The sequence below is a fragment of the Pan troglodytes genome, chromosome 22, assembly GCF_028858775.2.
Source record: "Pan troglodytes isolate AG18354 chromosome 22, NHGRI_mPanTro3-v2.0_pri, whole genome shotgun sequence".
In the NCBI taxonomy this organism is placed as follows: domain Eukaryota; kingdom Metazoa; phylum Chordata; class Mammalia; order Primates; family Hominidae; genus Pan; species Pan troglodytes.
The window spans coordinates 31,960,695-31,986,500 of record NC_072420.2 but is presented as its reverse complement, the minus strand read 5'-3'; the positions used below and the strand labels follow the sequence as shown (position 1 = coordinate 31,986,500).

The following is a 25,806-nucleotide window of genomic DNA, read 5'->3' as shown; positions in this document are numbered from 1 at the left end:
AGATCATCTTATATTTGTTGCAAAACTTTCCTGCTTAGTCTCTGGTGTTCAGGGTATTTGTGTGTGACTTGGCAAAACTCTTTTCATGGGTTGTAACGATTTAGCGAAAACTTTCAGAACTTCTTCTCAATTTAATCTTAGCTCTCCCTCACCCCCACCCCCCAACACCGTCTTCAAGCTCAGCCTCCAGTAGGGAAAAAACAGGCTTGAAACCAAGACCTCCCACTAGAATCTAATTTTACATTTGCAATCTGTTGTCTTGTGATTTCGCTTCAAATTTAACTTAGAAATAAATACATTTCATCCTTTCTCCTGCAGTTTTGGAGGCCTGTTTTCAAGTCATAGAAGGGTAATGATTACGTTTATTTTAATAAGTTTTTAAATACCTCAGGGGAGTGAAAATTTATATTATTAATCATTATAACTTACATCATTAAATGCCTTATGGTCAGATTTCACAACGTCCTTCCCAACGACAGAGAAACCTTGCTTTCACAGTTAACTTGAATATGATATGAATTGGATGATCATGGACCCACCAGTGAGATCTAAGGTTTTATGTATTTGAAGTGCCCTTGTTATAAGGCAATGTCGGTGTTGAACATTCCCACTCAGAAGAGCCAGACGAAAACTTCCGTATATTTAGGTTACCATCACAAGTAAGAGATGGTTTCTGCCATTGAGATTTTATAATAATATGAGAAGAGGGTACTTAAAAACAAGACAAATGTGCCAGTGTACAAATAACCCTGCCATAGATACAATGAGAGGAGGTCAGTGTGCCATTGAAATATAGCGAAAAAGTAGAATAAGTCCAAGCTAGGTAGTATTTTCTTCATCTTAGGTAATTTTCCCAGGCCATCTGTTTTAGAGTTTGGGTTTGATGCCGTTTTGTTGTAGCTGTCAGCATAGTGCCCACATCCTTACTCTCTTCAACTGTAAAAAAAAATTCGGTGACTTAAAAACCTGTTGGCATGTTCTATTTATTTTACTTTCCTTAAAGTGAATTACGTATTTACTATAAAAACATTAGAAAATACCAAAAAAAAGGTGTAATTGTGAAAATTAAAACGCCCTACAAGCAATCCATCCGGAATAATTGCTTTTTAAAATTCTTACGCAGATTTATCATGTGTATATGCATGTGAAATATTTACATATTAATATTCTTTTTTTTTTTTTTTTTTTTTTAACTTGAGACAGCATTTTGCTCTGTCACCCAGGCTGGAGTGCAATGGTGCAATCTCGGCTCACTGCAATCTCCGCCTCCAGGGTTCAAGAGATTCTCGTGCCTCAGCCTCCCGAGTAGCTGGGATTACAGGCACCCCTGCCCCCCGCCCCCACCACACCCAGCTGATTTTTGTAGTTTTTAGTAGAGATAGGGTTTCACCATACTGGCCAGACTAGTCTCAAACTCGTGACCTCAAGTGATCCACCTGCCTCAGCCTCTCAAAGTGCTGGGATTACAGGTGTGAGCCACCGCCCCCAGCCACATCTTAATATTCTTGGAGAAAATTTTTAGCTGTCTCAAGGTCTGTATGTTGAACGTGCATCTCAAATCTCAGATTTTAATTCTGGAAGATGAGAAGAATTTTGCACTAGAGATGTTTGACCCCAGTGGTAGAATCACCTTTTGGATTATTTACTCCCACACGGGGCAAGCCCTGGCCAGCTGACCCACAGGGCTGGGCATTGTTCATGTGGAAGTTTCCTGTTCTTCAGCTAGGGGGTGAGGCATCCTGTCCTGCTGTCTGCTAGGAGCACCACTGGAACCGCTGGTGTAATTGAGGGCATTAGACATCCTAAACCATAAAAATATTATTATAACCTCCTTAGTTCTCAAGGTGATGAAGTTGTTTCCAGATTCCTTTGTGTCTTTTTCTTTCCTGTTTTCCCTCAACAATCTGTGGTTGTGGAAATATTTTTCTATGTTCTTTATGCCCAGGACTTTGAACACAGGGTGGCTTTCTATTAACTGGAATATTTTCTTATGCAGTACAGGTGGTTTAAAAATGCAAGGTACGTGCTGTATCTTGGGTCATATAGGGTTGACCTTTCTTTTTTATGTGTGTTCTGTTTGTTTACTCATGTACTTTTTTTTTTTGAGAAGGAGTCTCGCACTATTTCCCAGGCTGGAGTGCAGTAGCACGATCTTGGCTCACTGCAGCCTCTGCCTCCTGGGTTCAAGTGATTCTCCTGCCCCAGCCTCCCAAGTAGAGCTGGGATTATAGGTGTGTACCATGCCTGGCTAATTTTTGTATTTTTGTAGAGATGGGTTTTTGCCATGTTGGCCAGGCTGGTCTTGAACTCCTGACCTCAAGTGATCCAACTACCTCGGCCCCCCAGAGTGCTGGGATCAGGCATGAGCCACCATGCCCAGCATTTACTCATGTATTAATATCATCATTGATGTTCATAATGATCTTGCACAGGCATTGCAAGCAGTTAAGTTTCTCATTAATTTCAAGGGTGTTTACATTTACTCAGGAAGCACACTTGTAATAGTTGCTTTAAAAATCTTTGTGTGATAATTCCAACATCTGGGCAACCTTGGGATTGGCATCTATTGATTGTCCTTACCCCTGAGAGCTAATTAAATTTTCCTGGTTCTTTGGAATGCATTGTGGGCATTTTGAATATTATGTTGTGATACTCCAGGTATTGTTACATCATCTGGAGAATATTGATTTTTCCTTGTTGTTATTTTGCAGGCAGTCAACCTGACTTGGTTCAGATTGTAAGTGCTATCTCACCTCCGTGGGTGGAGGCTCTAATGTCAGTTCAGTTTTCAAAGCCTTTGGTATACTGCTTTGAGTTTGTCCCGTTTTTGTGCCACTCAGGGGTTAGTCTGAGGGTTGGGCTGTGGTTTATGTCATGATTCAGTTCTCAAAGCTTTTGCTGTCTTGCTTTGGGTCAGTCCTAGGCATGTGCATCTGAGGAGTGAGCCTGTCACTTGTGCAGATTTATACACACCATTATGGGATGTTCTTTTCCAGTTCTCTCTTCTCTAAGATCTCCACACTCTCTCTGGCTTACAGGGACCATTCTTGATTCCTCTGGGTGGAACAACAAGGTCTGATCCAGAGTTTTTGTTGCCTGTGCCATAGCTTCACTGGAGCCGTACTCACCCTTGGTATAAGGCTGGGTGAGAAATTAGGACAACAAAAACAAAATAGGAAACTCACCCTTAAATGGGTGGCATCCTCAGGTTTTGATCTTTTTTTATTTTTTTTTAATTTGTTTGCTTTTGTTTACTTTTTGGTCCAGAGTTTTTAGTTGTCATTAGCTGGGGCAAGATAGGCCTTAGTTGGTTTACTCCAACTTGCTGGCACCAGATATTAACAACTTATTTTTTTTTCACTAGTTTATTAAGACAGAAGCTTTATCCTATAATCAACATCACCTCTTTATTTAACCTCATTTTGGACCACTGTTCTGTTTGCTTTGTACTTTCTGATCACATTTTGCCAGATGATGCTAAATGCTTGCTTTTTTGTTGTTGTTGTTGCCTAATTCATTGAAATTATGTTAGAATATTCTAGATGCTTTTCAGCTAAAAATAAAAGGGGATTCAACTATATTTCTTTTGGAAGAACCCTTACTTTAAACTACAGTTTCATTAGAATATTCAGTTAGATAGTTAAGGCTCGTTTTGTTTGTTCAACTTTTTATTTCAAAATAATTATGATTCACAGGAAATTGTATGCAGGAAATGTAACCATCACCCAGTTTTTTCTAATGGTTGCATCTTACATGATTATAGTAAAATACTAAAGCCAGGAATTTGACATTGTTTCAATATATGTATATAGTTCTATATCTTTTTTTTTTTTTTTTTTTTACAAAAGGCTTAGTAGCCTAATAAATCTATAAAAGCAGCCCCTGAGAAATGACCACCTACCTGATATATATATATGAACCACCCTAACTAATAAGTATTTGTGTATATTGATAAAGTTTCTTAAAATACCTTTTAACTCATTTACTATGTGTAGACAGTCCCCAACTTAGGGTGGTTTGACTTGTGTTTTTTTAACTTTACAGTCGTACACATACAGTCATTTTGTTTTTCACTTTCAGCACAGTATTCAGTAAGTTACATGAAATATTCAACACTTATGATAAATAAATATTCAACAAACATTCAATACTTAAAATAGGCTTTGTGTCAGATGATTTTGCTCAACTGTAGGCTAATGTAAGTGTTCTGAGCCATTTAGGGTAAGCTATGCTGAGCTATGATGTTTGGTAGGTTAGGTGTATTAAATGAATTTTTGACTTAGGATATTTTCACCTTACAATGGGTTTATGAGGACATGACCGCATCATAAATGGAGGAGCATCTGCATTTAATTTGATGGGATTTAAAGGCCCTTAAGGTGATTACTTATTGAAAAGTTTAACTCATCACTTTAAGAGAGGGATCATGGTGTTGGTAAGAATAGAAAAATCACACTCATCCTATTGTCTTTGATCCCTGGCCCTGAGCACTCCCCCAGGAACTCCTGATGCTCTGACCCCATACCACTTTCAGATGACACTCTTGCCCATCATGCCACTAAGCCTCCTTTGCTCTCACTTTCTCTGGATCGTCCTAGGCCTGAGCAGTTCTACACTTATTACCCTGACTATGGGGAGAGGTGCCCTCTCAACTCTTAACCTCATTCCTGAACCTCTGCACTGCGGCTCCAAAAGGAAGAGGAAGATAGGAACTGGAGGCAAGAATTCAGTGGAATTAGACAGGTGCAAGCCCTTAATTCTTTCCCCAGGAAGAATTGGGGGTGGGAGGGGAACACACTGGAGCACAAGCTGAACACCCTCACCCCTAAGTTCATGGATCAGGATGACCTTCAACCCAGTGGTCCAGAGTAAGGGACTGACACAGACCTGCAGGTGGAAGGGACCCAGAGAGCAGAGAGCTGATTGGGAAGTTTCTTCCAGGCATCCTGAGAGAAGAGGCTAGCGTATTTAAGACTGATGTGTGCTGTGTCTCATTAGCATTGTGGTCATGTTCTCACCTATGTTGCATTGTAGTTGTATGAGTTTTCACATCTTAGATTAAAGTGTCTTTGTCATTCATTCATTCCAGTATTTTTTTTTTTCTTTTGGGTTTTTGGTGTTTTTTTAATGGACCACCTACAACCTTTCAGGCTGGGTTCTAGGCAATGAGGATACAGCAGGAAACAAGACACTTCCAGCCCTCCTGAAGCTTAGGCTCTAGTGGGAAAGGATAGAGAATAAGAAAGACCAGTAAGTGAAATATATGTTGGTTACAATTATGATCAATGTGAAGGCAAAGCAAAAGAAGAGGGGTAAGAAATGTTGAGTGCTGCAGCACTGGTTGTCATTTTAGATGGAGGGGTCAGGAAAGGCCTCCTTGACCAGGGGACATTTGATTGAAGGTCTGAAGGAACTTGGTGGAGTAGGCGGAAAGGCAGAGCGTTCTAGGCAGAGGGACAGGCACCGGCCCTGAGGCAGGCTAAGGAAGCCAGAACTTAGAACAGGGATGTCCAATCTTTTGGCTTCCCTGGGCCACATTGGAAGAAGAAGAATTGTCTTGGGCCACACATAAGATACACTAACACTAACGCTAACGGATGAGCCAAAAAAACCAAAATCGCAAAAAAATCTCATGGTGTTTTAAGAAAGTGTATGAATTTGTGTTGGGCTGCATTCAAAGCCATCCATGTGGCCTGTGGGCTATGGGTTGGACAAGCTTGACTTAGAAGATTGGAAAGAAAGAAAAGCACGAGAAGCCAGACTTGAGGTTTGAATATGGAGAGTTGTTCTTAGGCTAAAAGCTTGTCCTCCCTCCCTCCTACCTAGTCCCTAAACATGAGAGCTATGTGGGACCACTAACATTCTATATAAGTAAATCATAGTCTGAAATTAAGAGTTTAATGAATTTAAAACTGGTAGTGTTTCCAAGCTTGAGATCTAGTACCAGTTTTCTGGCATCCACCTTTTCAATGTCAATCCCAATTTTTGCATTTCAGCCTGTCCTCCTTGTCCCAAATATTCTCTCTCCTACCTAGTGACTGTGTGATGATGTTAGTGAGGTGCTGGTCCTTCACTTTTTGCTTTTGTTACTAAAATGCACCGATATTTACTGATGCTTTATCGTGCGTGGAATATTTCTAGTCTTGTGGAAGCCGTAAAAAAAGTAAAAGTTAATTTATGCTCTGAATTTGCTTTCTTTGGGCTACAGGAACAACAAAACCCACACAAATATAAAATGCAAATCAGGTTTTGTTTGTTGAAGATAAAAATAAAAAGGGTTAAGTAAGATTGAATAGGAAGAAATTAAGATGATGGAAGTAGCTGGCATTTTACATTTGTACATGGAAAGGGTAAAACTTACAATTCATCGGCCGGGCGCAGTGGCTCACGCCTGTAATCCCAGCACTTTGGGAGGCCTAGGTGGGCAGATCACAAGGTCAGGAGATTGAGACCATCCTGGCTAACGTAGTGAAACCCTGTCTCTAATAAAAATACAAAAAATTAGCCAGGCGTGGTGGCGGGTGCCTGTAGTCCCAGCTACTCAGGAGGCTGAGGCAGGAGAATGGCGTGAACCTGGGAGGTGGAGCTTGCAGTGAGCCAAGATCGTGCCACCGCACTCCAGCCTGGGCGACAGAGCAAGACTCCGTCTCAAAAAACAAACAAACAAACAAACTTAAAGTTCACCAACTTTCTGGGGGTTGCCAGTGGGGCAGGGGTTGTCCCTGAAGTGGAGATTGTGTCTCCTGTATGCAATGAGCAATTTCAACTTTTCACGCTGATGTTATTTCAGAGTCCTCCGCTGATCCCACATGGGCTTTCATCGTTCTTATTAACCTCTCAGGAACAGCTTTCAAATTGAAGGGTGTTTCAGCAATCCCTAGAAACTTATTTTTCTTAACTTCAGTTGCTTCAAACTTCCTGCTCACTCTCCTTAGGCCATCCCTTGAGAGTTTCTCTTAGTAGGATTTAGGAGATTTGGCATTCCTCTCTGCATTCTAGTTCTGAAGATAAAAGTGGCTTCTTTCCTACCTTGGCCAGCTGAAAAGAATCTTGCTACTAAAAATGCTATTAATATAACAGACCCATCAGCGTGATGCATGGAGTGCGGTAATTCTTGAAGGTTGGGGCCATTTCCTTCAGGAAACCTCTCCTGAGGCTTTTAAGTTGATGAGTTTTCTGTTGGCAGAAACAAGCCTTACCAGAAAGCTGTTGTTGAAAATATATGTGTCAATTTATGTTTGCAAACTTTTGATATATGTGCTAGAGGAGGGTAAATCTTAGCATATTTGAGGCGACAGTTTTGCCTTTTCTTTTACTCAATTTATTTCCTCATAGTTCTTTCCTCTTTTAAATTTAAACCTATGTGAGTCTTAAAATGGGGCTGTGACTAACATTGGTTCTAAGTCTTTATTTATTGGCAAAACATATAGTTACATAGGCACATCCAGGTATCTTAATACGTACTTTAAAAAAATAAAGAACTCCAAGGCATTGGTCAAAGCCTTTAGTGTTATTGAAATGCATATTTATTTATTTTACTTGTAAGAAATGTAGCATGTACCATTCTTAGGAATTTAGATAATATAAATGGTTGTGCACAGACCGTTTGATCTTTTCGTTTTTATCTTTTTTCTTGCTTCTTAAAGATACCAGAGAAGCGTGAACATATTGCTTTGAAATCTACTTGCTCCTAGTAAAAAGGAGATTGTCTTTATTGGAAAATTCCCTCTGAGATTCCTGTGATGTGTGACCTGGTGGGGAATATTCCAGCCTGGGAACACCTTAACATCTGGTGTCTGTATGAGTTATCCCTTAACTCACTGGAACATTCAATGGAGGGTTTCCCTTTGTGTTGCCACAAATTTTATTTCAGGGAAGATGTGCTGGTGAGAGTTTCAGCAACGTTTTAGCCTGAACAGTGGAATTATAGAGTAAGTCCGGGATCAGTGTGAAGGTATATTGTGTTCCAGGCTCTTTCGATCTCTTTGCAATGATCACGGTAATATCACTTCCTGCTTCACCACGATGCTTTTACTTTCTTGTCTATCACGTGCCTTCCCTGGCTAGAAATTAGCTTCATGAGAGTAGGGGATGTGTCCCTTTTGTTCACTGCTGTATCTCTGGCTTCTAGAACATGGTAGGTGCTCAATGTGTATTTCTGAATGAATGGCTCTATAGGTGGTTAAAAGAACCACCTCAGAGATATGCCCAGTTACTCTGTTTTTCTTCTTTCCTTTCCAGCTATTTTCATGTGCGTTATTAAGTGCATGTAATTTGAAGTGCGCTAGAGAGACCTCATGGAACAAGAATAGGCTAAGTAGAGTCACAGTTGTCGAGCTTTGAAGATTTTTCTCTTTCCCACTGTGGGTAACAGAATTGTGTCATCGGGTCAGTGAGAGAGACTGTGAAAATATTAAGGAGGGACTTGAATTAACCTGGGGGGCCCCAGAAGGCGGAATCACACTTAGTGGTTTCACAATGTGAATTTCTGTTTGCAGGGCACGCTGTACCAGATTAATGTTCACAGGTTGGATTTGCTCCCAGAAATAAACCCATTAATCTACTGCTAAGCAGAGAGCAGAGTTTCTATTTTTTTCTATTTTGTTTTGCCCATACCCACCACCCCTCCATAGCCCTCCCCAAATGCCCCAAAATCCAGGTTCTTAGAAGGCTGTGACATTAAAGGTCAAAGCTTTTTTTTTTTAATTTTTGACTTTGATTTACTAGGAAAAGTTGGTCAGACTTATACCTTGAGGTTTTCCATTTTTGATTGATTTTGAAGTATCATTAGAGCTCAAATAGAGCCCCCCCCCCAAAAAAATGAAAAAACGAAAAGTACCCATTGGCAGGGAGGGAAGGAGGTTACCAAATGCACCTCTAAGTTTTGTTCTTTGAAATATGTGTATCGTTTCAAACAGAAATTACTCCCTTGGTGAACATTTTGGTTTGTACTTTCAGAGTTTTCAATGTATAGATAGGAGCAGAACTTCAAGTGTTTAGTAAGGAAGACAAGGTCAGCAGAGTTTCTGGCTGTCCAAAAGCAGCGCTCTCAGCTATGGCCTGTGGCCATCTTCTCTCTGGGCAGAGACAAGTCTAACTCTCTGATGCTCATATTTATGAGCTCATTTCACATCTCAGGGGGCAGTCTCAGTAGATGATGTTACTGTTCACCTGCTCCCAGGTAAGAGTCCAAGAACCTACCAGGTGCATATAGGAAGTTGTGCTGTTACTTACCTAACAATCCCTGTGAACCAAGGTGTTCTGCCCTCCCTGCAGGCTGAGCGCTTTCTCTAAGATGCCTATACCTGTACTAATAGTGACTCAATTCTCCCCTTTCCCCCCGCTTTGCTGCAGACCATAAAACCATGGGAAACGCAGAAAGTCAACATGTAGAGCACGAGTTTTATGGAGAAAAGCATGCCAGCCTGGGGCGCAAGCACACTTCCCGCTCCCTGCGCCTCTCGCACAAGACGCGGAGGACCAGGCACGCTTCCTCGGGGAAGGTGATCCACAGGAACTCCGAAGTGAGCACCCGATCCAGCAGCACCCCCAGCATCCCCCAGTCCCTGGCTGAAAATGGCCTGGAGCCCTTCTCCCAAGATGGTACCCTAGAAGACTTCGGGAGCCCCATCTGGGTGGACCGAGTGGACATGGGCTTGAGACCTGTGTCTTACACTGACTCTTCTGTCACTCCCAGCGTAGACAGCAGCATCGTCCTCACAGCAGCCTCTGTGCAGAGCATGCCAGACACTGAGGAGAGCAGGCTTTACGGGGATGACGCTACATATTTGGCTGAGGGAGGCAGGAGGCAGCATTCCTATACATCCAATGGGCCCACTTTCATGGAGACGGCGAGCTTTAAGAAGAAACGCTCCAAATCTGCAGACATCTGGCGGGAGGACAGCCTGGAATTCTCACTCTCTGATCTGAGCCAAGAACATTTAACAAGCAACGAAGAAATCTTGGGTTCCGCCGAAGAGAAGGACTGCGAGGAGGCTCGGGGGATGGAAACGCGGGCGAGTCCGCGGCAGCTCAGCACCTGTCAGAGAGCCAATTCCTTGGGTGACTTGTATGCTCAGAAAAACTCTGGAGTGACAGCAAACGGGGGGCCGGGGAGCAAATTTGCAGGCTACTGTCGGAATTTGGTGTCTGATATTCCCAATCTTGCAAACCATAAGATGCCACCAGCTGCTGCTGAAGAGACTCCTCCGTACAGTAATTATAACACACTTCCCTGTAGGAAATCTCACTGTCTCTCTGAAGGTGCCACCAACCCACAAATTAGCCATAGCAACAGCATGCAAGGCAGAAGAGCTAAAACAACTCAGGTAAAGTGATTGAAATTTGTTTCAATATTTTGGGAATGGTGCATGACTCTTTAAGTGCATGACTTTGCTCTTAGAAGATTTCCATCTTTTAATCGGGTTTTACCCTGTTTGCCTGGTAGTTGCTGCAGCTGGTGCTGTTTTGGGAGGATTTCTCTCTCTTCTGCTTTGCCCCTCTTATAGTTCTGTGGTTAAGGGGTGGGGATTAAGGGAAGTGTGTGGGGGGAGTGGCGATGTGATAGGAGTGGGAAAAAAGCTAGTAAGTTCATATTGGGAAACTGCTTCTACATCTTAGTTCTTCAACAGCATCCCACTTATTCAAGCTTCCTTTCTAACTTGGTCCTTCACGTGGAAAAACAGGCATGGTGGGTTGCAGACTCTTGGAACTTATTTCTTCACTGCAGCAGGTGGGAGGAGGTTAGTCGGCAACTCCTCTGAGGAGGCATTTTAAATTCTGGGCGGGTTTGGGTCACTTGTCAGCTTCTCTCGGTGGTTGGCAGGCTCCCTGCCTTACCAGGAGCCATTTCAATTTCCTGTTCCGTGCGATGCTGGCCAGCCCTGTCTCTGGAGGGAGGTGTAGCGGAAGGAATAACATGGGTGGCTTCCAATTCTTACTTTGCAACCAGCTAGTTGTTTGACCTTAGGCAAACCCTGACTTCTAGTCATTCCTCTGAAAAATGGGGATAAAGATGCTCAGCTTGCCTGCTTCGGGGTCTAGTGCATGAAACCGTAGGGAGGAAACTAAGAGACTTCACTCCAGCCTGGGCAACAAAAGCGAGACTCCATCTCAAAAAAAAAAAAAAAAAGATTTTGAAAGTGTTTTCCTAGTGAATGGTGGCACCATTACCTTAGTTGGCAATGATAATTAAGATTAGGATAATAAAATGTTGGGCAGTTGAGCCGGCTTGGTGGCTGAGGCAGGGGGATGCTTTGAGCCTAGGAGTTTAAGTCCCACCTGGGCAACATAGTGAGACTGTGTCAATAAAAGAAAGAAAGAAAGAAATATGGAGTAATCCTGCATGCATTGGGCCTTTTCTGGTACTTCTGTTCTCTGAGGCAGAGTTCAGGGAGTCTTGGCTTTTGCTGAGGATGTGGAGGTGGTTTGTAGATGGTGCTTCAGGTTAAAATTCCAGACTGGGTCCGTTTGCCTTGAATGGCGGAGCAGCCTCAAGGTTGACCAGCAGACTTCCCTGCAGTCAGCACTCTGATTGCCCAGTAGGAGGTGGTACTGCACCTTCCAGCCTTGCTCCAGTGCAAGTCAAATGGGCATTTCGAGGGTATGTTCTGCTGGAAAGGGGGTCTAAATATAATGGGCATAGGATGGAGGATGTAGGGGAAGCTGAGAAAAAGAAAATTGGCATTAGACTGTCTGTGTTCCTGCCTGAGGACAGGTTTTGCTGATGGTGTCCAAGCCAGATATCTTGGCTCCACGTCTTCTTACCTGAGTGACTTTGGGTAAGTTGTTCACATTCTTGTAGCCTTAATTTCTTCATCTGTCAAATGAGGATGATAAGGTTTTTTGAGAAAGTAGAATGAAATAATATGTGAAGCATAGTGCCTGGTTCTTAGGAAGCAGCCAGTAAGGGCAACTTTGTTAGCTGTTGTAATTTTCATCATTGTTAGTGGAGGCATATGGGTTGAGGACTCGGGGTAGTTGTTTGGATCAATATCTTGAGTACCTCATAAAGGTGGAAACAGTAGACACTGGGGACTCCAAAAGCTGGGAGGGAGGGGAGCAAGAGTTGAAAAACGAATTATTGGGTACTGTGTTCATTGTTTGGGTGATGGGTTCAATAGAAGCCCAAATCTCAGTATTGCATAATATATCCATGTAACAAACATGCACGTGTACCCCTTGACTCTAAGGAAAGAAAAAAAAACACTTGTGTCCTAGAAACCAAGTTGCTACCAAGGCTGCATCTGTGGTCTGAGAAGGTAAGCCTGAAGCTTGCCTCCAGATGCACTCCCTGAATTTTAAACCCATCTCTTCTGAATTGAGATTGTAATGACACAAATGACCAGATAACCCACCTGCAGCCCCTCTGTCTACCCTGCGAGGGCTACTTCTGCACTGTCAATTGGACAGATCATGGAGATATGTGACCTATTAAAGAGTCACCTGAAAGGGATTGAAGGGCTGTCTTGAAGGCATTATCAGATTGGCACTGCAAGGCTGATTCAAAGAGATGATCTATGGGGCCTTCGGAGCTTAGAGAAGGATACAGTGACGCAGACTGTTAAAAACAGAACATCACCTTGGACTTTCATTTCTACCTGAACAGTGCTCAGTTAGTGCATATGCTATGTAAGATTTGAGAAGGGTGCCCTGTTGTATTTTGGCTCTCTGTGGTTCTGACACTAGGGATGGCTCTCCCCTACACTCGATGGCTGATGGGGATTTGAGCCTTTGAGTTATGGCTACCCCCAGAAAATGGGCAAAGCAAAGGACAGTTCTCCCCTCCAGGTCTGGTACCACTGAAAGCTCTCATGTGTCATTATTATACGAAATTTCTATTCTTTGGCTTGTCACCTTCTAAAATTGTGAATATATGGAAGTGAGATCATCTAAAGGTGGTGTCTCATAAAATCACTGCTTAGGCAGCTTAATGTAATGGGAAGTGCCATTGGCCAGGAATCCTAAGAAGTGCATTTGCATCCTGGCATGTGTGCTTACCCAGTGGTGACCTTGGGCCAGTCACTCCATCTTCTGTGCCCCAGGATCTGTTGCTGTCCAGTCTGAGTGACACCAGCCTCCCACAGGGCCATTAGGAGAACCAAATAGGATACCATGCATGGAAACCTCTTGTGGAGCGTATAAAATGCACGGAAGTATTATTTTTGTATTGACTTTATATGTTGAGTGAGGATCTTTAATGACTTGAAACAAACCCCGGAATTATGCACAACACTATCCACCCGCCCACATTTCCTAGTCTAAGTTTGGTGTGTTCATCCAACGCGATTTCTTGAGAGCCCACTATGTTCCAAACAGTGTATTTTAAGAGGCAGTGGGTGTGGAAGCTTCCTTGAAAAGAATGCTTTTAAAAAAAAAATTTTCCTTTTTTTTGGTAAAAGTTTTTGACCTGGGGGACCTCTCCAGTGAGCTTGAATCATAGATATTAAAGTCTCCTTGGCTGCCCTGATGATGTAGTTGAATCTGTGATCATCCTGTCAGCAGTTTTACTCCCCAGAAAAGAGTTCCTGGCAGACATTTGACCCAAGAGCATGACCTCTAAGCCTGGAAGAAAACACATTTTATCTGAAATAATGTGAACAACTTCATTTGATTTGAAAATGATCAAAAATGGGTTTTTGGCCCTTTTTCCTGTTTTTGGATTTTTTCAGTAGTTGGATGGATTATTGTAATGTGAAGTCACAGGAGTTCACATTTAAGTCTTGAATGGTGGCACATATGTGCTACAGGGTCTGCTGGCAATTTTTGGTTTAATTCATGTATTTTATGAGCATGTTTGTTGTGCATGCACATGTGCGCTGTGCAGAAAAGTTTGTCTTGGGAGTCAATATGAGTAAAGCCTCATGCTATTTGAAGCAGAATTTATTTCTGTTGGTTTCTGTAAAAGTACTTAATAGGTTACTCCTTAGATTTAGTTGATGGCTAGTTCGTCTTTGGGCCTGAACTTTATGAATTTCTTTGGTTACAGACAGAGGAGGGGGCTGCCTAGTGTCAGACAAGGAAGTTAGCAGCATATCTGAGCTTGCAACTTTGAGGTTGATACCTCTTGGTTATTTGACTTCCATGGATCTCAGTGCCTCTTAAATGAGGCTGGAGATTCTGCAAGGGAATGAATGGAAAACTCGTGGCACAGTTTTACACATACAAATGCTTAATAAATAGGAGTTGTTAGTTGTGATGGTGAAGATTGCCTCATTGTTCTAGGGTTCTGCTCTCCCGTGTCTCTGAAACTTTCAGTGGGTGAGTTGGAGAGAGAGAGAAACCTGCCGTTTGATGGAGCCTTATAGCCAGGTTCTGTGTTCTGTGGGAAGCTTTGGCGTGGAGCCGTTGTGCATGCTTGTGAGGAGAGCTTCATTCATCCACTTGGGAGATGAAGGAACACGGCCAGGTTGTACTGAGCATGTCTCTGGGAACCTCAGCCTCAGGAGACCAGCAAGGAGCCCGGCTCTCGGAGCGTCCCTAGCCAGGTGTGGTGCTGGTGATTAGATTTGTGAGTTTCACTGGCCAGTTTCAGACACAGCAGCATCCCTAGAAAATAAAGAGATTAGGAGATGAGGTGTCACAACTGGATGAAAACCCAGGTATTCTTTTTTTTGAGACGGAGTCTCACTCTGTTGCCCAGGATGGAGTGCAGTGGCACGGTCTCGGCTCACTGCAACCTCTGCCTCCCAGGTTCAAGTGATTCTCATGCCTCAGCCCCCTGAGTAGCTGAAATTACAGGCATGCACCACGGCGCCTGGCTAATTTTTTGTATTTTTAGTAGAAACAGGGTTTTACCATGTTGGCCAGGCTGGTCTTGAATTCCTGATCTCCGGTGATCTTCCCGCCTCAGCCTCCCAAAATGCTAGGATTACAGGCGTGAGCCACCGCACCCGGCCAAAAATCCAAGTCTTCTTTCTGACTTGCTAATCAAGGAGGGCCTTTTCTTCCAAAGCACACACCCACACTGACTACCTCCCCGTGCTTGAAAAGGTTTCAGCTCAATATCCTCAGATTTTAAGATCAAAACCCTCAATTTTGGTACAGATACGAAAAAAAAAAAAAAAGGACTTGGCTGAAAAGAAAATTATTACTGCCCACTTTTGTCACCTAAAACACTGATTATGGAGAGAGATGGCCAGGATAACTGTAGCAGAGCCATCCCTCACGGCTGCTTTCTTTGATAAGCAAGTAGTCGCGTTGATGATTTCATTAATAACAAGGTAAAGAGTGCAGCATTGTCAGAGGAGGAGCTTGAGTTCCTAGAAAAATTGTCTTGATGTTTAAAGTTTTGTTTTATTTTGCAACTGAGCTTCAATGACTCAGAGATAAGTTTGTTTCCTGGGCTGAAAATGCACATCAACAACCATATGATTCTTGACCTTTGGTCACAGACTCTTGAGAATCAGATGAAAAATGTGGACGTTTTCCTTAGATAAAGACAGGGACCACCCTTCTGCATATCATTTCAAGGGATCCATAGGTCCCCTAAAGTCCATCTAGAGGCTTCTTTCTGGTTAAGAACCTCAGGTTTTTATAAAACAAATTTTTTCACGTAAAATCGATTTTTAAAACACCCTTTTTTTTTTTTCTGTTCTCCTCTATCTTCTGTTTGATGCTTTTTTTTTTCTTTTCTCTCTATCTTTCTTTTTCTGGCACTTAAGTTAAGCAATGAGATATTTATTTTGCAAACAAACCCATGCATTTTCAACAAGAATATATATCTTCTTTGCCAAGATCTGTTTTTGGGAAGTTGGAAGGTGGGTAGGTAGTTGAGAGATAGCTTATGTTAGCCATTCTTAGACCTTTTTATACTCTTAAAAAGTAATTCAGGAGGCCGAGGTGGGCAGGTCATTTCAGGTCAGGAGTTCGAGACCAGCCTTGCCTACATGGTGAAACCCCCGTCTCTACTAAAAATACAAAAATTAGCCAGGCGTGGTGGCGGGTGCCTGTAATCCCAACTACTCGAGAGGCTGAGGCACCAGAATCATTTGAACCCAGGAGGTGGAGGTTGCAGTGAGCCGAGATTGCACCACTGCATTCCAGCCTGGGTGACAGAGCGAGACTCCATCTCAAAAAAAAAAAAAAGTATATATGTGTGTATATATATATATATTTTTTTATTAATATATATTTATATAAAAATATATATTTATTTATTTATATTAAAATATATTTTTTGACCAGCCTAGGAAACATAGTGAGACCTCGCCTCTAAAAAAAGAAAAGGAAAAATTAGCTGGTCATGGTGAGTACCTGTTGTCCCAGCTACTTGCAAGACTGAGATGGGAAGATGGCTTGAACCCAGGAATTTGAGGCTTTCATGAGCTAGATCACACCACTGCACTCCAGCCTGGGTGACAGAATGAGAACCCTATCTCTAAAGTAATACAATATTTTATTCTCTAAAATAAAAGATGTGGGACAGAGGCATTGTTTTCCATTTTTGCAGATCTCTATGATTTCCAGCTTAACAGAAGACACTAGCGTCTCATACCTACTTTTGCATTCACTCTCTTGCAATATACTGTTTGATTGGACCCTATGAGCAGAACCTGGACTTGCACAGGGTAGTTGGAAAAGGAGGAGCCTCACTGACTCCCTGGAAGTATTTTAGGGAACCCTAGTCCATACTTTGAGAGCTGGTCATTTATGCTAATACAGGTTGGGAACATTCAGGATTATTATTATTATTATTTTATTTTCTTAGACAGGTCTCACTGTGTTTCCCAGGCTGGAGTGCGGTGGCTATTTACAGATATTATCATAGTGCACTGCAGCCTTGAACTCCTGGGCTCAAGTGATCCTCCTGCCTCAGCCTCTTGGGTAGCTGGGACTACAGGCATGGACCACTATGCCCACCAGTTCAGCTTTTGAGGATCACATTCTTAGGTTGGGTGCATTGGCTCATGCCTATAATCCCAGCATTTTGGGAGGCTGAGGTGGGAGGATCGCTTGAGCTCAGGAGTTCAAGACCAGCCCGGCCAACATAGTGAGACCTCGTCTCTACCAAATTTCAAAAAAATTAGCCAGGTGTGGTGGTGTGTGCCTGTAGTCTCAGCTTCGTAGTGGGCTGAGGTGAGAGGATTGCTTCAGCCTGGGAGGTTGAGGCTGCAGCAAGCTATGATCATGTCACTGTATTCCACCAGCCTGCATGACAGAATGAGACCCTGTCTCAAAAAAGAAAAAAGAAAAAAAAAAAAGATCACATTCCTAGTATAAGAATAGAGGAAAGTTGAGCCCCTTGACTCAAATTGTGTCATAACAATGTGTAATCATTGTTTTTTTACAGCATAACTGTAAATGTGTGACTGTTGGATGTGGCCATGAAGCCAGCCTGCCCTAAAGGCCTGACAGGGTCTCCATGGATCCCAATGGAGAACTTAGGAAACACCTGACCAGCCTGTCACATTGTCATTTGGGCCCAGTTGGCTTTGGACCACCAGTTGACCGAGTATCTAGCTTGGGCCATAAGATAGTTCAATATATCTTTATGGTTTTTTTTTTTTTGAGACGGAGTCTCACTCTGTCGCCAGGCTGGAGTGCAGTGATGCAATCTGAGCTCACTGCAACCTCAGCCTCCCTGGTTCAAGTGATTCTCCTGCCTCAGCCTCCGGAGTAGCTGGGACTACAGGTGCATTAATATTTGTATTTTTAGTAGAGACGGGGTTTCACCGTGTTGGCCAGGATGGTCTAGATCTCTTGACTTCGTGATCCACCCGCCTTGGCCTCCCAAAGTGCTGGGATTACAGGCATGAGCCACCGCGTCCAGCCTAATATATCTTTCTTACTTCCTCAATTTTTTAAAAGAGTTAAAGAACAAAAATTTAAGTGAACTCCGATTGCATCCACACAAGACATAATCCAACTAGGCTGCTTGAAGCCTATAAATGTAAGCTTTATAGCTAGGACTCATTTGTCACCTCAACTTTAGTTGAGCATGAGCTGAGTTTAGAAATGACAAAACCTTTAACTCCAACTGCAGTGCATTCCATGAGAAACTGTTTTCCTTGTTTTGAGATTGTGGTGGAAAATGAGCAGCAGTGAGTTCATTCAGCAATTATTTTTGAAGTGCCTTCCCCATGCCAGGCTTTATTCTTGGCACTTGGGATGCGTCAACAAGGAAAGATCCACAAGCTCGTGGAGCTCGTTGGGGTGAAGTGGGTGTGTGTGTGGCAGAAAACAGTTAGCATAATAAGTAAGCGATGTGCTGTGGAAGAAAGACAGGGCATGTTGAGGAAGACGGGGTGTGGGGGATGTGGGGGGCAATTTCTGACAGGGTGGTCAGGGTGAGGGCAGACCTGGATAGGGACTTGGAAGGAGAGGAGGGGAGGAGGGAGCTGGCTCCTGAGTTGCAATGTGGGAGGGTGCGCAGCACATTCGAGCAAGGAGGAGGAGCTCAGGGTGGCTGGGGTGGGGTGGGGGTGGGAGAGGAGATGTTGTGGAGAGGTTGGCATGGTAGTTGGAGGAAGCACAGAGAAGGCTTCTGGTTGTAGTAAAAGGGGGGACGTGAGTATTCTTGGGAGTGAGAAAGGTTGGGAGTATGCCCTGGAATGAGTTCTTCAATTTCACTAGTGGGTGGGGACATCGAAGCTCAAGTTTTAACGCGGGACACCGGGGGAGGGTCTTGAACAGCAGTCTGAGGAGTCCTCCACATTGCTCCTGGAACATTTACCTGGCAGTGGTGTGCCGGATGGATTGATGGAAGGAAGATGGGTTAGAAGAGAGAGCTTATTGCTCAACCAGTGATGTGGCACTCGGAGGGGAAGAGAAAAAACTGAGTCTCTGATATATTATGGATAGTGAGGAGGGAGGGGAGGGATGACTGTAAGGTATAAGCACATACATAGAAAAGCAGGTGAAAGGAGAGGCAATGATTCATTTAACTTAGACATAAAGCTTCTCCAATCAGGAGTTACCTGAAGGAACATTTCAAGCTTTTGCCAACTTACTTTGGAATCCCTTTTTAGTAACAGTAAAAATTTTGGTTCCAATGCTTGTAGCTGAAATTGTGAGTCACTCCCATTGGAAATCGTTAGAAGAAAAGGAATGGGTTGTTGGAAACATAAAAAGAAAGGCATAGAGATTTTGCCCTAAGAAAGGAAGGGGAGGGAAAATAGAGTTGATTTCCTATTCTGGCAAATCAGGGATGGCAATTATTAGTATTTCGTAATAGTGACCAGTAGTTACTAATTTACAATGTAGAGAACGTCACCATTTTCCTAGTTTAGTGTGCTGTTTTGTGAACGTGAGAACAATTAACAAGCCTAATTAGTATTAGGCTGGCACCAGCCTTGGTATGCCTGTGTTTTTCCCAGGTTTCTCAGAGACCTTTCTTCCATGTTGGTGCAGGAAGTTAGCAACTGAGTTCAGGCAATGCCTTCTCTCCTTGGGCCAAGATGTAAGTAGGGCTGAAGGTAGAGATGACCGTAATTATAGTTAACATTTTTGAGCAGGTACTATGTGCTGGGCTCAGTTTAAGACACTTTTCCTGGGTTAACTCAATCTCACAGTGTCTTATACAGTGTCTTACAAAGTAGATGTGTTGCTCTCCCCATTATACATATCAAGAAATTGAGGCATGGATTGGTTCAGAGCCATTTACCTAGAATTGATACTTGCTGTACTGAGATTATCAAAGGAGAGTATACTGAGAATACCAAGGAGATAATACTGAGAACCAAAGATGATATTCGTGTGTGTGTGTGTGTGTGTGTGTGTGTGTGTGTGTGTGTGTAGTGAGGGGTACTTAATATTTTGGGGTTAGGAAGAAGATGATAAATCAGAGGAAGGACATGTTAGAATTTAACAAGCCAGAAACAGTTCTAATTCAGGGTTTCTGTAGGTCCACGTTTCTTTACCCCCTGGAATTCAGTGAATTCTGCATTGTAGTTAGCATCTTAACACAGGTGTATTCAAGCTAAGCTGGATCTATCAGGGAAATTCAAGTGACAAAGGAAACAGTATCTAATTGCATTCGACTTATAACTTAACTACAAGTGGCCGATTGATTCTACTGGTCCTGGAATTGTCCCAGAGCCTTTGCACTTTCTGGCTAATTGCATTTTCCAAATTGTGTTCGCACATCATTAGCACAGAAAACCTCTCCCTTTGGTAGTATTTGAAGTCTCCTGTCAAAACAACTGGAGCCTTACCACAATGTGTCATTAGTCTACATTCACGCTGCGTGACCCTCCAGTTTTCAAGGCAGTGAAAACAGGCTTTGAATTTGCCTCTTGCCTCCCTCATTTTAGCCTGGGAGCTCATTTAAGCATTTGTTGCCCAGCTCAAATGCTAAGAAAACTCTTGCCCACAGCTGTTGTATGTATTAGGCTACAGCTGGCCACTTGTGCATACATTCATTTTTTGGGGAAGCTGCCAGTGGAATGACAACTGGTGAGTGCCCTGAAAATCTGGCTTCAGAGAATTTGTCCTGGGAGAACAGGATTGAAGAGCCTCTCGGCCCTGTGAATGTTGTTCATGATCGGAAATCTCTTCAACGGAGTGCTTCTAACATGGAGAGTTTATTTTGAGCTGTTTTCTGGAAGTCTCGGCTAGATCATGAACCATGTTTAGAATTATTTCTCTGTCTAGCCAGGATCTTACCATCTCCCTTGATGTCCTCTGCCTTTTTTGATTAAAATTTAGTATTTGACTCTAAGAGGTAACCTACCTTGCAGTTGCTACAAAAACTGCTGAGGCTCCCCTGGGACTATTCCGTGGTGTCAGTCTTCTGTATTCCTCACTGCTGGGAAGACTGGGGAGGTTTACAGGTGCTTCTGGGATAGGGGGAGGATCAGGATTCTCAGGTGGGTAGTAGGAGGACCCCCTCTGAAAGATGACCACTAAGTAAGTTTGCAACACAATGAAGGAAAGAAAGAACGGTGTTGAGTAGCACCTCTGGCTGGGTCATCACCCTTTCCAGCAATGCTGGAGAATGGACTTCTGGGAATTTGGGACATCCCAAGCTTCATGACTGAATAAGGGCTGGGGCTGGGCAACCTGCATCCGTTTCTCAATGGGCTGGGTCACATATCAGTGGGGGCATGTGTACCACTGAGCCTGAATAACCACTTAAGGAGACAAGGTGGAGTTGTCTTGGATCACAGATGACAAGAGCATTCCCCGTTGATGACACGGAGCTGTTTGCTTCCAAAGCATGCAAGCTCACCTGGGGCCCGCAGGTCTTTTACCTGGAGTAATCACTTCCTTGCTTGGTTTAGTGGTTGTCCCAGAGTTGAACACACACAGTCTGGCCATGGCAAAGCTACAGCATCAGTTGGCATGAGCAGATGTTCAGGTCTTATACAGAGGTGAGTGTCCATTGAGGCCTTACTCTTAGTTTAAATAGAGACAGATGTGAGGGCCTTCTGTAAAGGGATGGATGGTGTTGGCAATGTAGTGAACTCTTATGAGACACGCCCTTGAGAGTTGGTCTTTCGGGTTTCTGCCTCGCTTTTCCTTATTCTCTCTTCCCGTCCTCCTTCCCCTTTCTTGCACTTGCAGGTTTTAGCTTTTTGCCAGGCAGGTCAAGGCAACTGGATAAACAGTCACTCAGCTTTTGCTGAAAAAATCTGGAAGAGCCATTGTTGGTAAGAAAAGGGGGAAGGCATGGGATTGATTTGTTTGTTTGTTTTGTTTTGAGACAGGATCTCTCTCTCTCTCTGTTGCCCAGGCTGGAGTGCAGTGGTGCAGTCTTGGCTCACTGCAACCTCCACTTCCTGGACTCAAGCGATCCTCCCACCTGCCTCAACCTCCCGAGTAGCTGGGACTACAGGTGTGCACCACCATGTGTGGCTGATTTTTTTGTAGTTTTAATAGAGATGGGGTTTCACCTTGTTGCCCAGGCTGGTCTCAAACTCTTGACCTCAGGTGATCCACCCGCTTCAGCCTCCCAAAGTGCAGGGATTATAGGCATGAGCCACCATGCCCTGCTGGGATTGAATATTTAGACAGAATCTGGTCAGGTGCTACCTGCAGCTGAGTCATGAGGTCACCATATAATAGTGGAAAGTGTACTTGGAAGGATAGGTTTCAACTTCCCATCTGCCACCAACCAGACTTGTGATTTTCTAAGCTGCAGGCTGTTAATCAATGAGATAGCTTTGCCAAGTCCCTTCCTCTTCTGGAGCTCTGGGAATTACAAGATGCCTGGGATCATTTTTTCTCCTTTGTACCAAAGTCTCTCTTATGGAATAGGGATGTTACCTGTGTAGCTAAATTTCCCTGTCTTGCAGAGAAGCATTTCACCTCTTTGCATTTTAGAGAGAGCTTAATAGCTGATTTTTTCACGCATACCAGACCTTCTTCCCAGAAGGACTGAGACATGAAAATGAATCCAAAAGTTTGGAAAATTCACAGACTCATCTTGTGTAACTCATTGGTTATCCTGAATAATCAACAATTGTCAAATTTTCTTTTGTCTTGTATCAAGAGGGAAGCATATGGTCAATGTCCCTGCCAAGGAGAAATGTGGGTTGATAACAGTGTTTTCCTGTTTGTGTAGAGGATTTTTACCAATTGGCTCTAGGTCTTTCATGACCACCCGTGGATGTTAATAGGCAGGATAGCAGATAGCAAAGCTGTGGGAACCAGCAGTTATAGGGGTCTGCATCTGAGCTGCATTCATGGTTTCTTTCTTTCCCTTAAGTCCCTCTAACTCCCAGGGGTCTAAGCTCCATTTATAATGGAGTTGATCCCTAGAAGCTCGCCCAGCAATCTCCTGCTGCCATTCTACTCCCACCACCCTCTTTTTTCCATGTCTTGCTCTACATCTCTTTTAGTTGCTTACTTAGTATTTCTTCATGATGAAGGTGAACTTTGAGCAATTCTTAGAACTAAGTGAGGTTCGTGGAGATATGGGCACAGTGTCTGTCTGGGGCCTTGTGTAGGCCAGTATTAGCTTGTGGCATGGCTCATACTGCCCCCATTGCCTCTCAGCAAAGATAGGAGCCCAGAGCATTCATTTGTATGGTAATTCAGAATATCTGGTTAGTTTTTACGTGTTTGAACCAGAATTAGCCATTTGTGAGACTAAAGGCCCCCAAATTGGTGAAACCGCCAAACCGTGTATTGCTTTGGAATCTTCTATATTAGACTCAGCCTCCTATTCTCTTCCTTGGAGAACAATTAGGCTCCTTTCTTATGCATAAGACTTTGAGCTGTCTGTCCAATACTGCAGTGAGTATCCTTCCTTGATGACTACCATTATTTAATTATTGTTTATGGAAATGCCTGTAGCTCTTTAGAGCAATTAAGGTACTGATTTCAGAACAGACCTGTCTGTCCCGGAAATGTTCAGCTTCAGAGCAGAAGCAGCATTGGAAGTTCCCAATGTTTTTAAACTGGGAACTGATACCCTCAGTATCTTGGCAGTTGCCCCGAGCTGTCATTTGGCCCTGGGGCAGCAAGTAGCCTGCCCAAGGCTCCTAGCATCCCAGCTTTGAAAGGGCAAGGTAATTGGAGAGCTCAATGGAGCTGTAGGCCCCACAGACTTATTTAGCACAATGCAGAGTGAGAGGCTGCTTGTTTTCAAGAAGCGAATCTGATTAGAGGATGAGGATTCTTGCCTGCTCCTGGAACACGGGGCCGTGCTGGGTGAGTGGGTGAGGCGGTGCACTAGCTATCTTTTCAGTCACTCCATTATAAAAGAGACTCCTAAGCAGGCCTTTTATTTATTTATTTTTAAAGATATCAGCTATAAAGACCTAGTTATTCATTGTCACCCCCTACGTCTGGAACAATTAACTCATCTGCCTGCAGAATTTCCTGGAGTTCAGGATAAGCCGATGAGGCTGAGGGTGCTGGGTTCTCAGCATGGCAGCGGTAGAATCTCAATCGCGAATTTGCCAATTCGTTAATCATCTTAGAGAAATAATAAGCTCTTTGAAGTGTTCCTTATTTCTTTTATATTTCTTGAACATTCCAAATCGTGTGCTCTCACGGAGGGCGGCTGAAGGTTTCCTGAGCAGCTCTGCTGGGTCTATGCGGGTCCAGGGTTGAGCAGGACCTGGTCCAGGAGCCGTCGGGAGTGGCTGTGCCTTATGCGTATCCCGCTGCTGCAGAGCCCTGGCTGGACCCAGGGCTCTTCTCCACGTGACCCTGGGTTCCTTCTCCACGTGACGCTTGTCTTCTTTGCTCTCTCTTTCTGCTCCCAAGGATGTTAATGCAGGCGAGGGCAGTGAGTTTGCAGACAGTGGGATTGAAGGGGCCACTACCGACACGGACCTCCTGTCCAGGCGATCTAATGCCACCAACTCCAGCTACTCACCCACCACAGGCCGGGCCTTTGTGGGCAGCGACAGCGGCAGCAGCTCCACCGGGGATGCGGCTCGTCAGGGGGTGTACGAGAACTTCCGGCGGGAGCTGGAGATGAGCACCACCAACAGCGAGAGCCTGGAGGAGGCCGGCTCGGCGCACAGCGATGAGCAGAGCAGCGGCACCCTGAGCTCTCCGGGCCAGTCGGACATCCTGCTGACCGCCGCACAGGGCACGGTGCGCAAGGCCGGCGCCCTGGCCGTCAAGAACTTCCTGGTGCACAAGAAGAACAAGAAGGTGGAGTCAGCCACCCGGAGGAAGTGGAAGCACTACTGGGTGTCCCTGAAAGGTGAGAGCGGGAGGGCCCCGGCTATGTGCCAAATGCACCAATAGAGGTGCCCCGTTGTGCACATACTCACGGGATGGGTGGGTTTGTTGTTGTTGTTATACAGAATTTGAAAATCATACTAATTTAAAACATTTATCATAGTAAGAGCACTTCGCATGAAATCTACCCTCTTACATTTTAAAATGTGCAATATGGCATTATCGACTACAAGTGCAATGTTGTAAGGCAGATTTCTAGAATCTAGTCATCTGGGCTGGGCATAGTAGCTCACACCTGTAATCCCAGCACTTTGGGAGGCTGAGGCAGGAGGTTCACTTGAGCCCAGGAGTTCAAGACCAGCCTGGGCAACATAGCAAGACACCAGCTCATAATAAACAAACAGATAAATAAGCTAGAACCTATTCATGTGACTTAAGTGAAACTTTATGCCCCCTAATTAGTAACTCTTCCATCCCCACCCCTGCAAATGATGTTTGATTTTCTCTTTTCACAGTTATGCTAGAGGAGCATCTCATGTCTAGTTTTGGCATGTATGCAACTGGTTTGATGACAGTTTCAAAGGATGAGTTCCAAAAAAACCAAATCTTTTTGGACTCATTCAGCTTTTTGTCTTTCAAAGTGACTATTTTGGAGGGAAATTTATTAGCTTGAATTCTATGAAATTGCCATGTTTTAAGGAAAAAATTGGTAGAATAATGTTAATTTCATAGGATTCAACCTGGTATTAATGGATTGTATAGACCATCATGTTTTTGAAAAAGCCAGTCACTATTTAATAGTCAAACTTTGTGTTTTTGACTGTGTATATATAGATACAGACATGCATGTGTAGATCACTTTATTTTCTGTTTATATAACCATGCTTGTATTTGTTGGTATTTGTTGTCATTTTACACATTTTCTTGAAGTACATGTACGTATTGTTGCACATATCTGCATACATCCTGGTAGCCTAGAAAATGTAATATATTTGTGAGCTCTATATTTTAAAAAGAAAAACACTTCTCAAACACACAGACTTTTCTTCCCAAGCTAGACTTGAAACAGGGTTAATACATGGCAGGCTAGGTTAGATAGGTCAGCAGGATTGATGGAAGGGCACAAGAGGAAGAAGCCTGGGCTTATCAGTATCAAACTAGACCGTTTGATACTGGATTTCACAGACTGTGGTTGGTTTGGGAACATGCAATCCTAGAGACATG

General features: G+C 43.6%; 1 protein-coding gene across 4 annotated transcripts in view; it reads left to right on the top strand.

The window, feature by feature from the left end:
- The window catches only part of TIAM1 (TIAM Rac1 associated GEF 1), a 222,193-nt gene that overhangs the window by 63,384 nt on the left and 133,003 nt on the right, over positions 1 to 25,806 (top strand). For all 4 annotated transcript variants that reach the window (XM_009451179.5, XM_063803682.1, XM_054675302.2 and 1 more), the window contains 2 exons: positions 9,355 to 10,328; positions 24,157 to 24,604. In XM_009451179.5, the coding sequence (XP_009449454.2) occupies positions 9,366 to 10,328; positions 24,157 to 24,604 (1,411 nt within the window). In that variant the 5' untranslated portion in view covers positions 9,355 to 9,365. The remainder of the gene's footprint in view (positions 1 to 9,354; positions 10,329 to 24,156; positions 24,605 to 25,806) is intronic.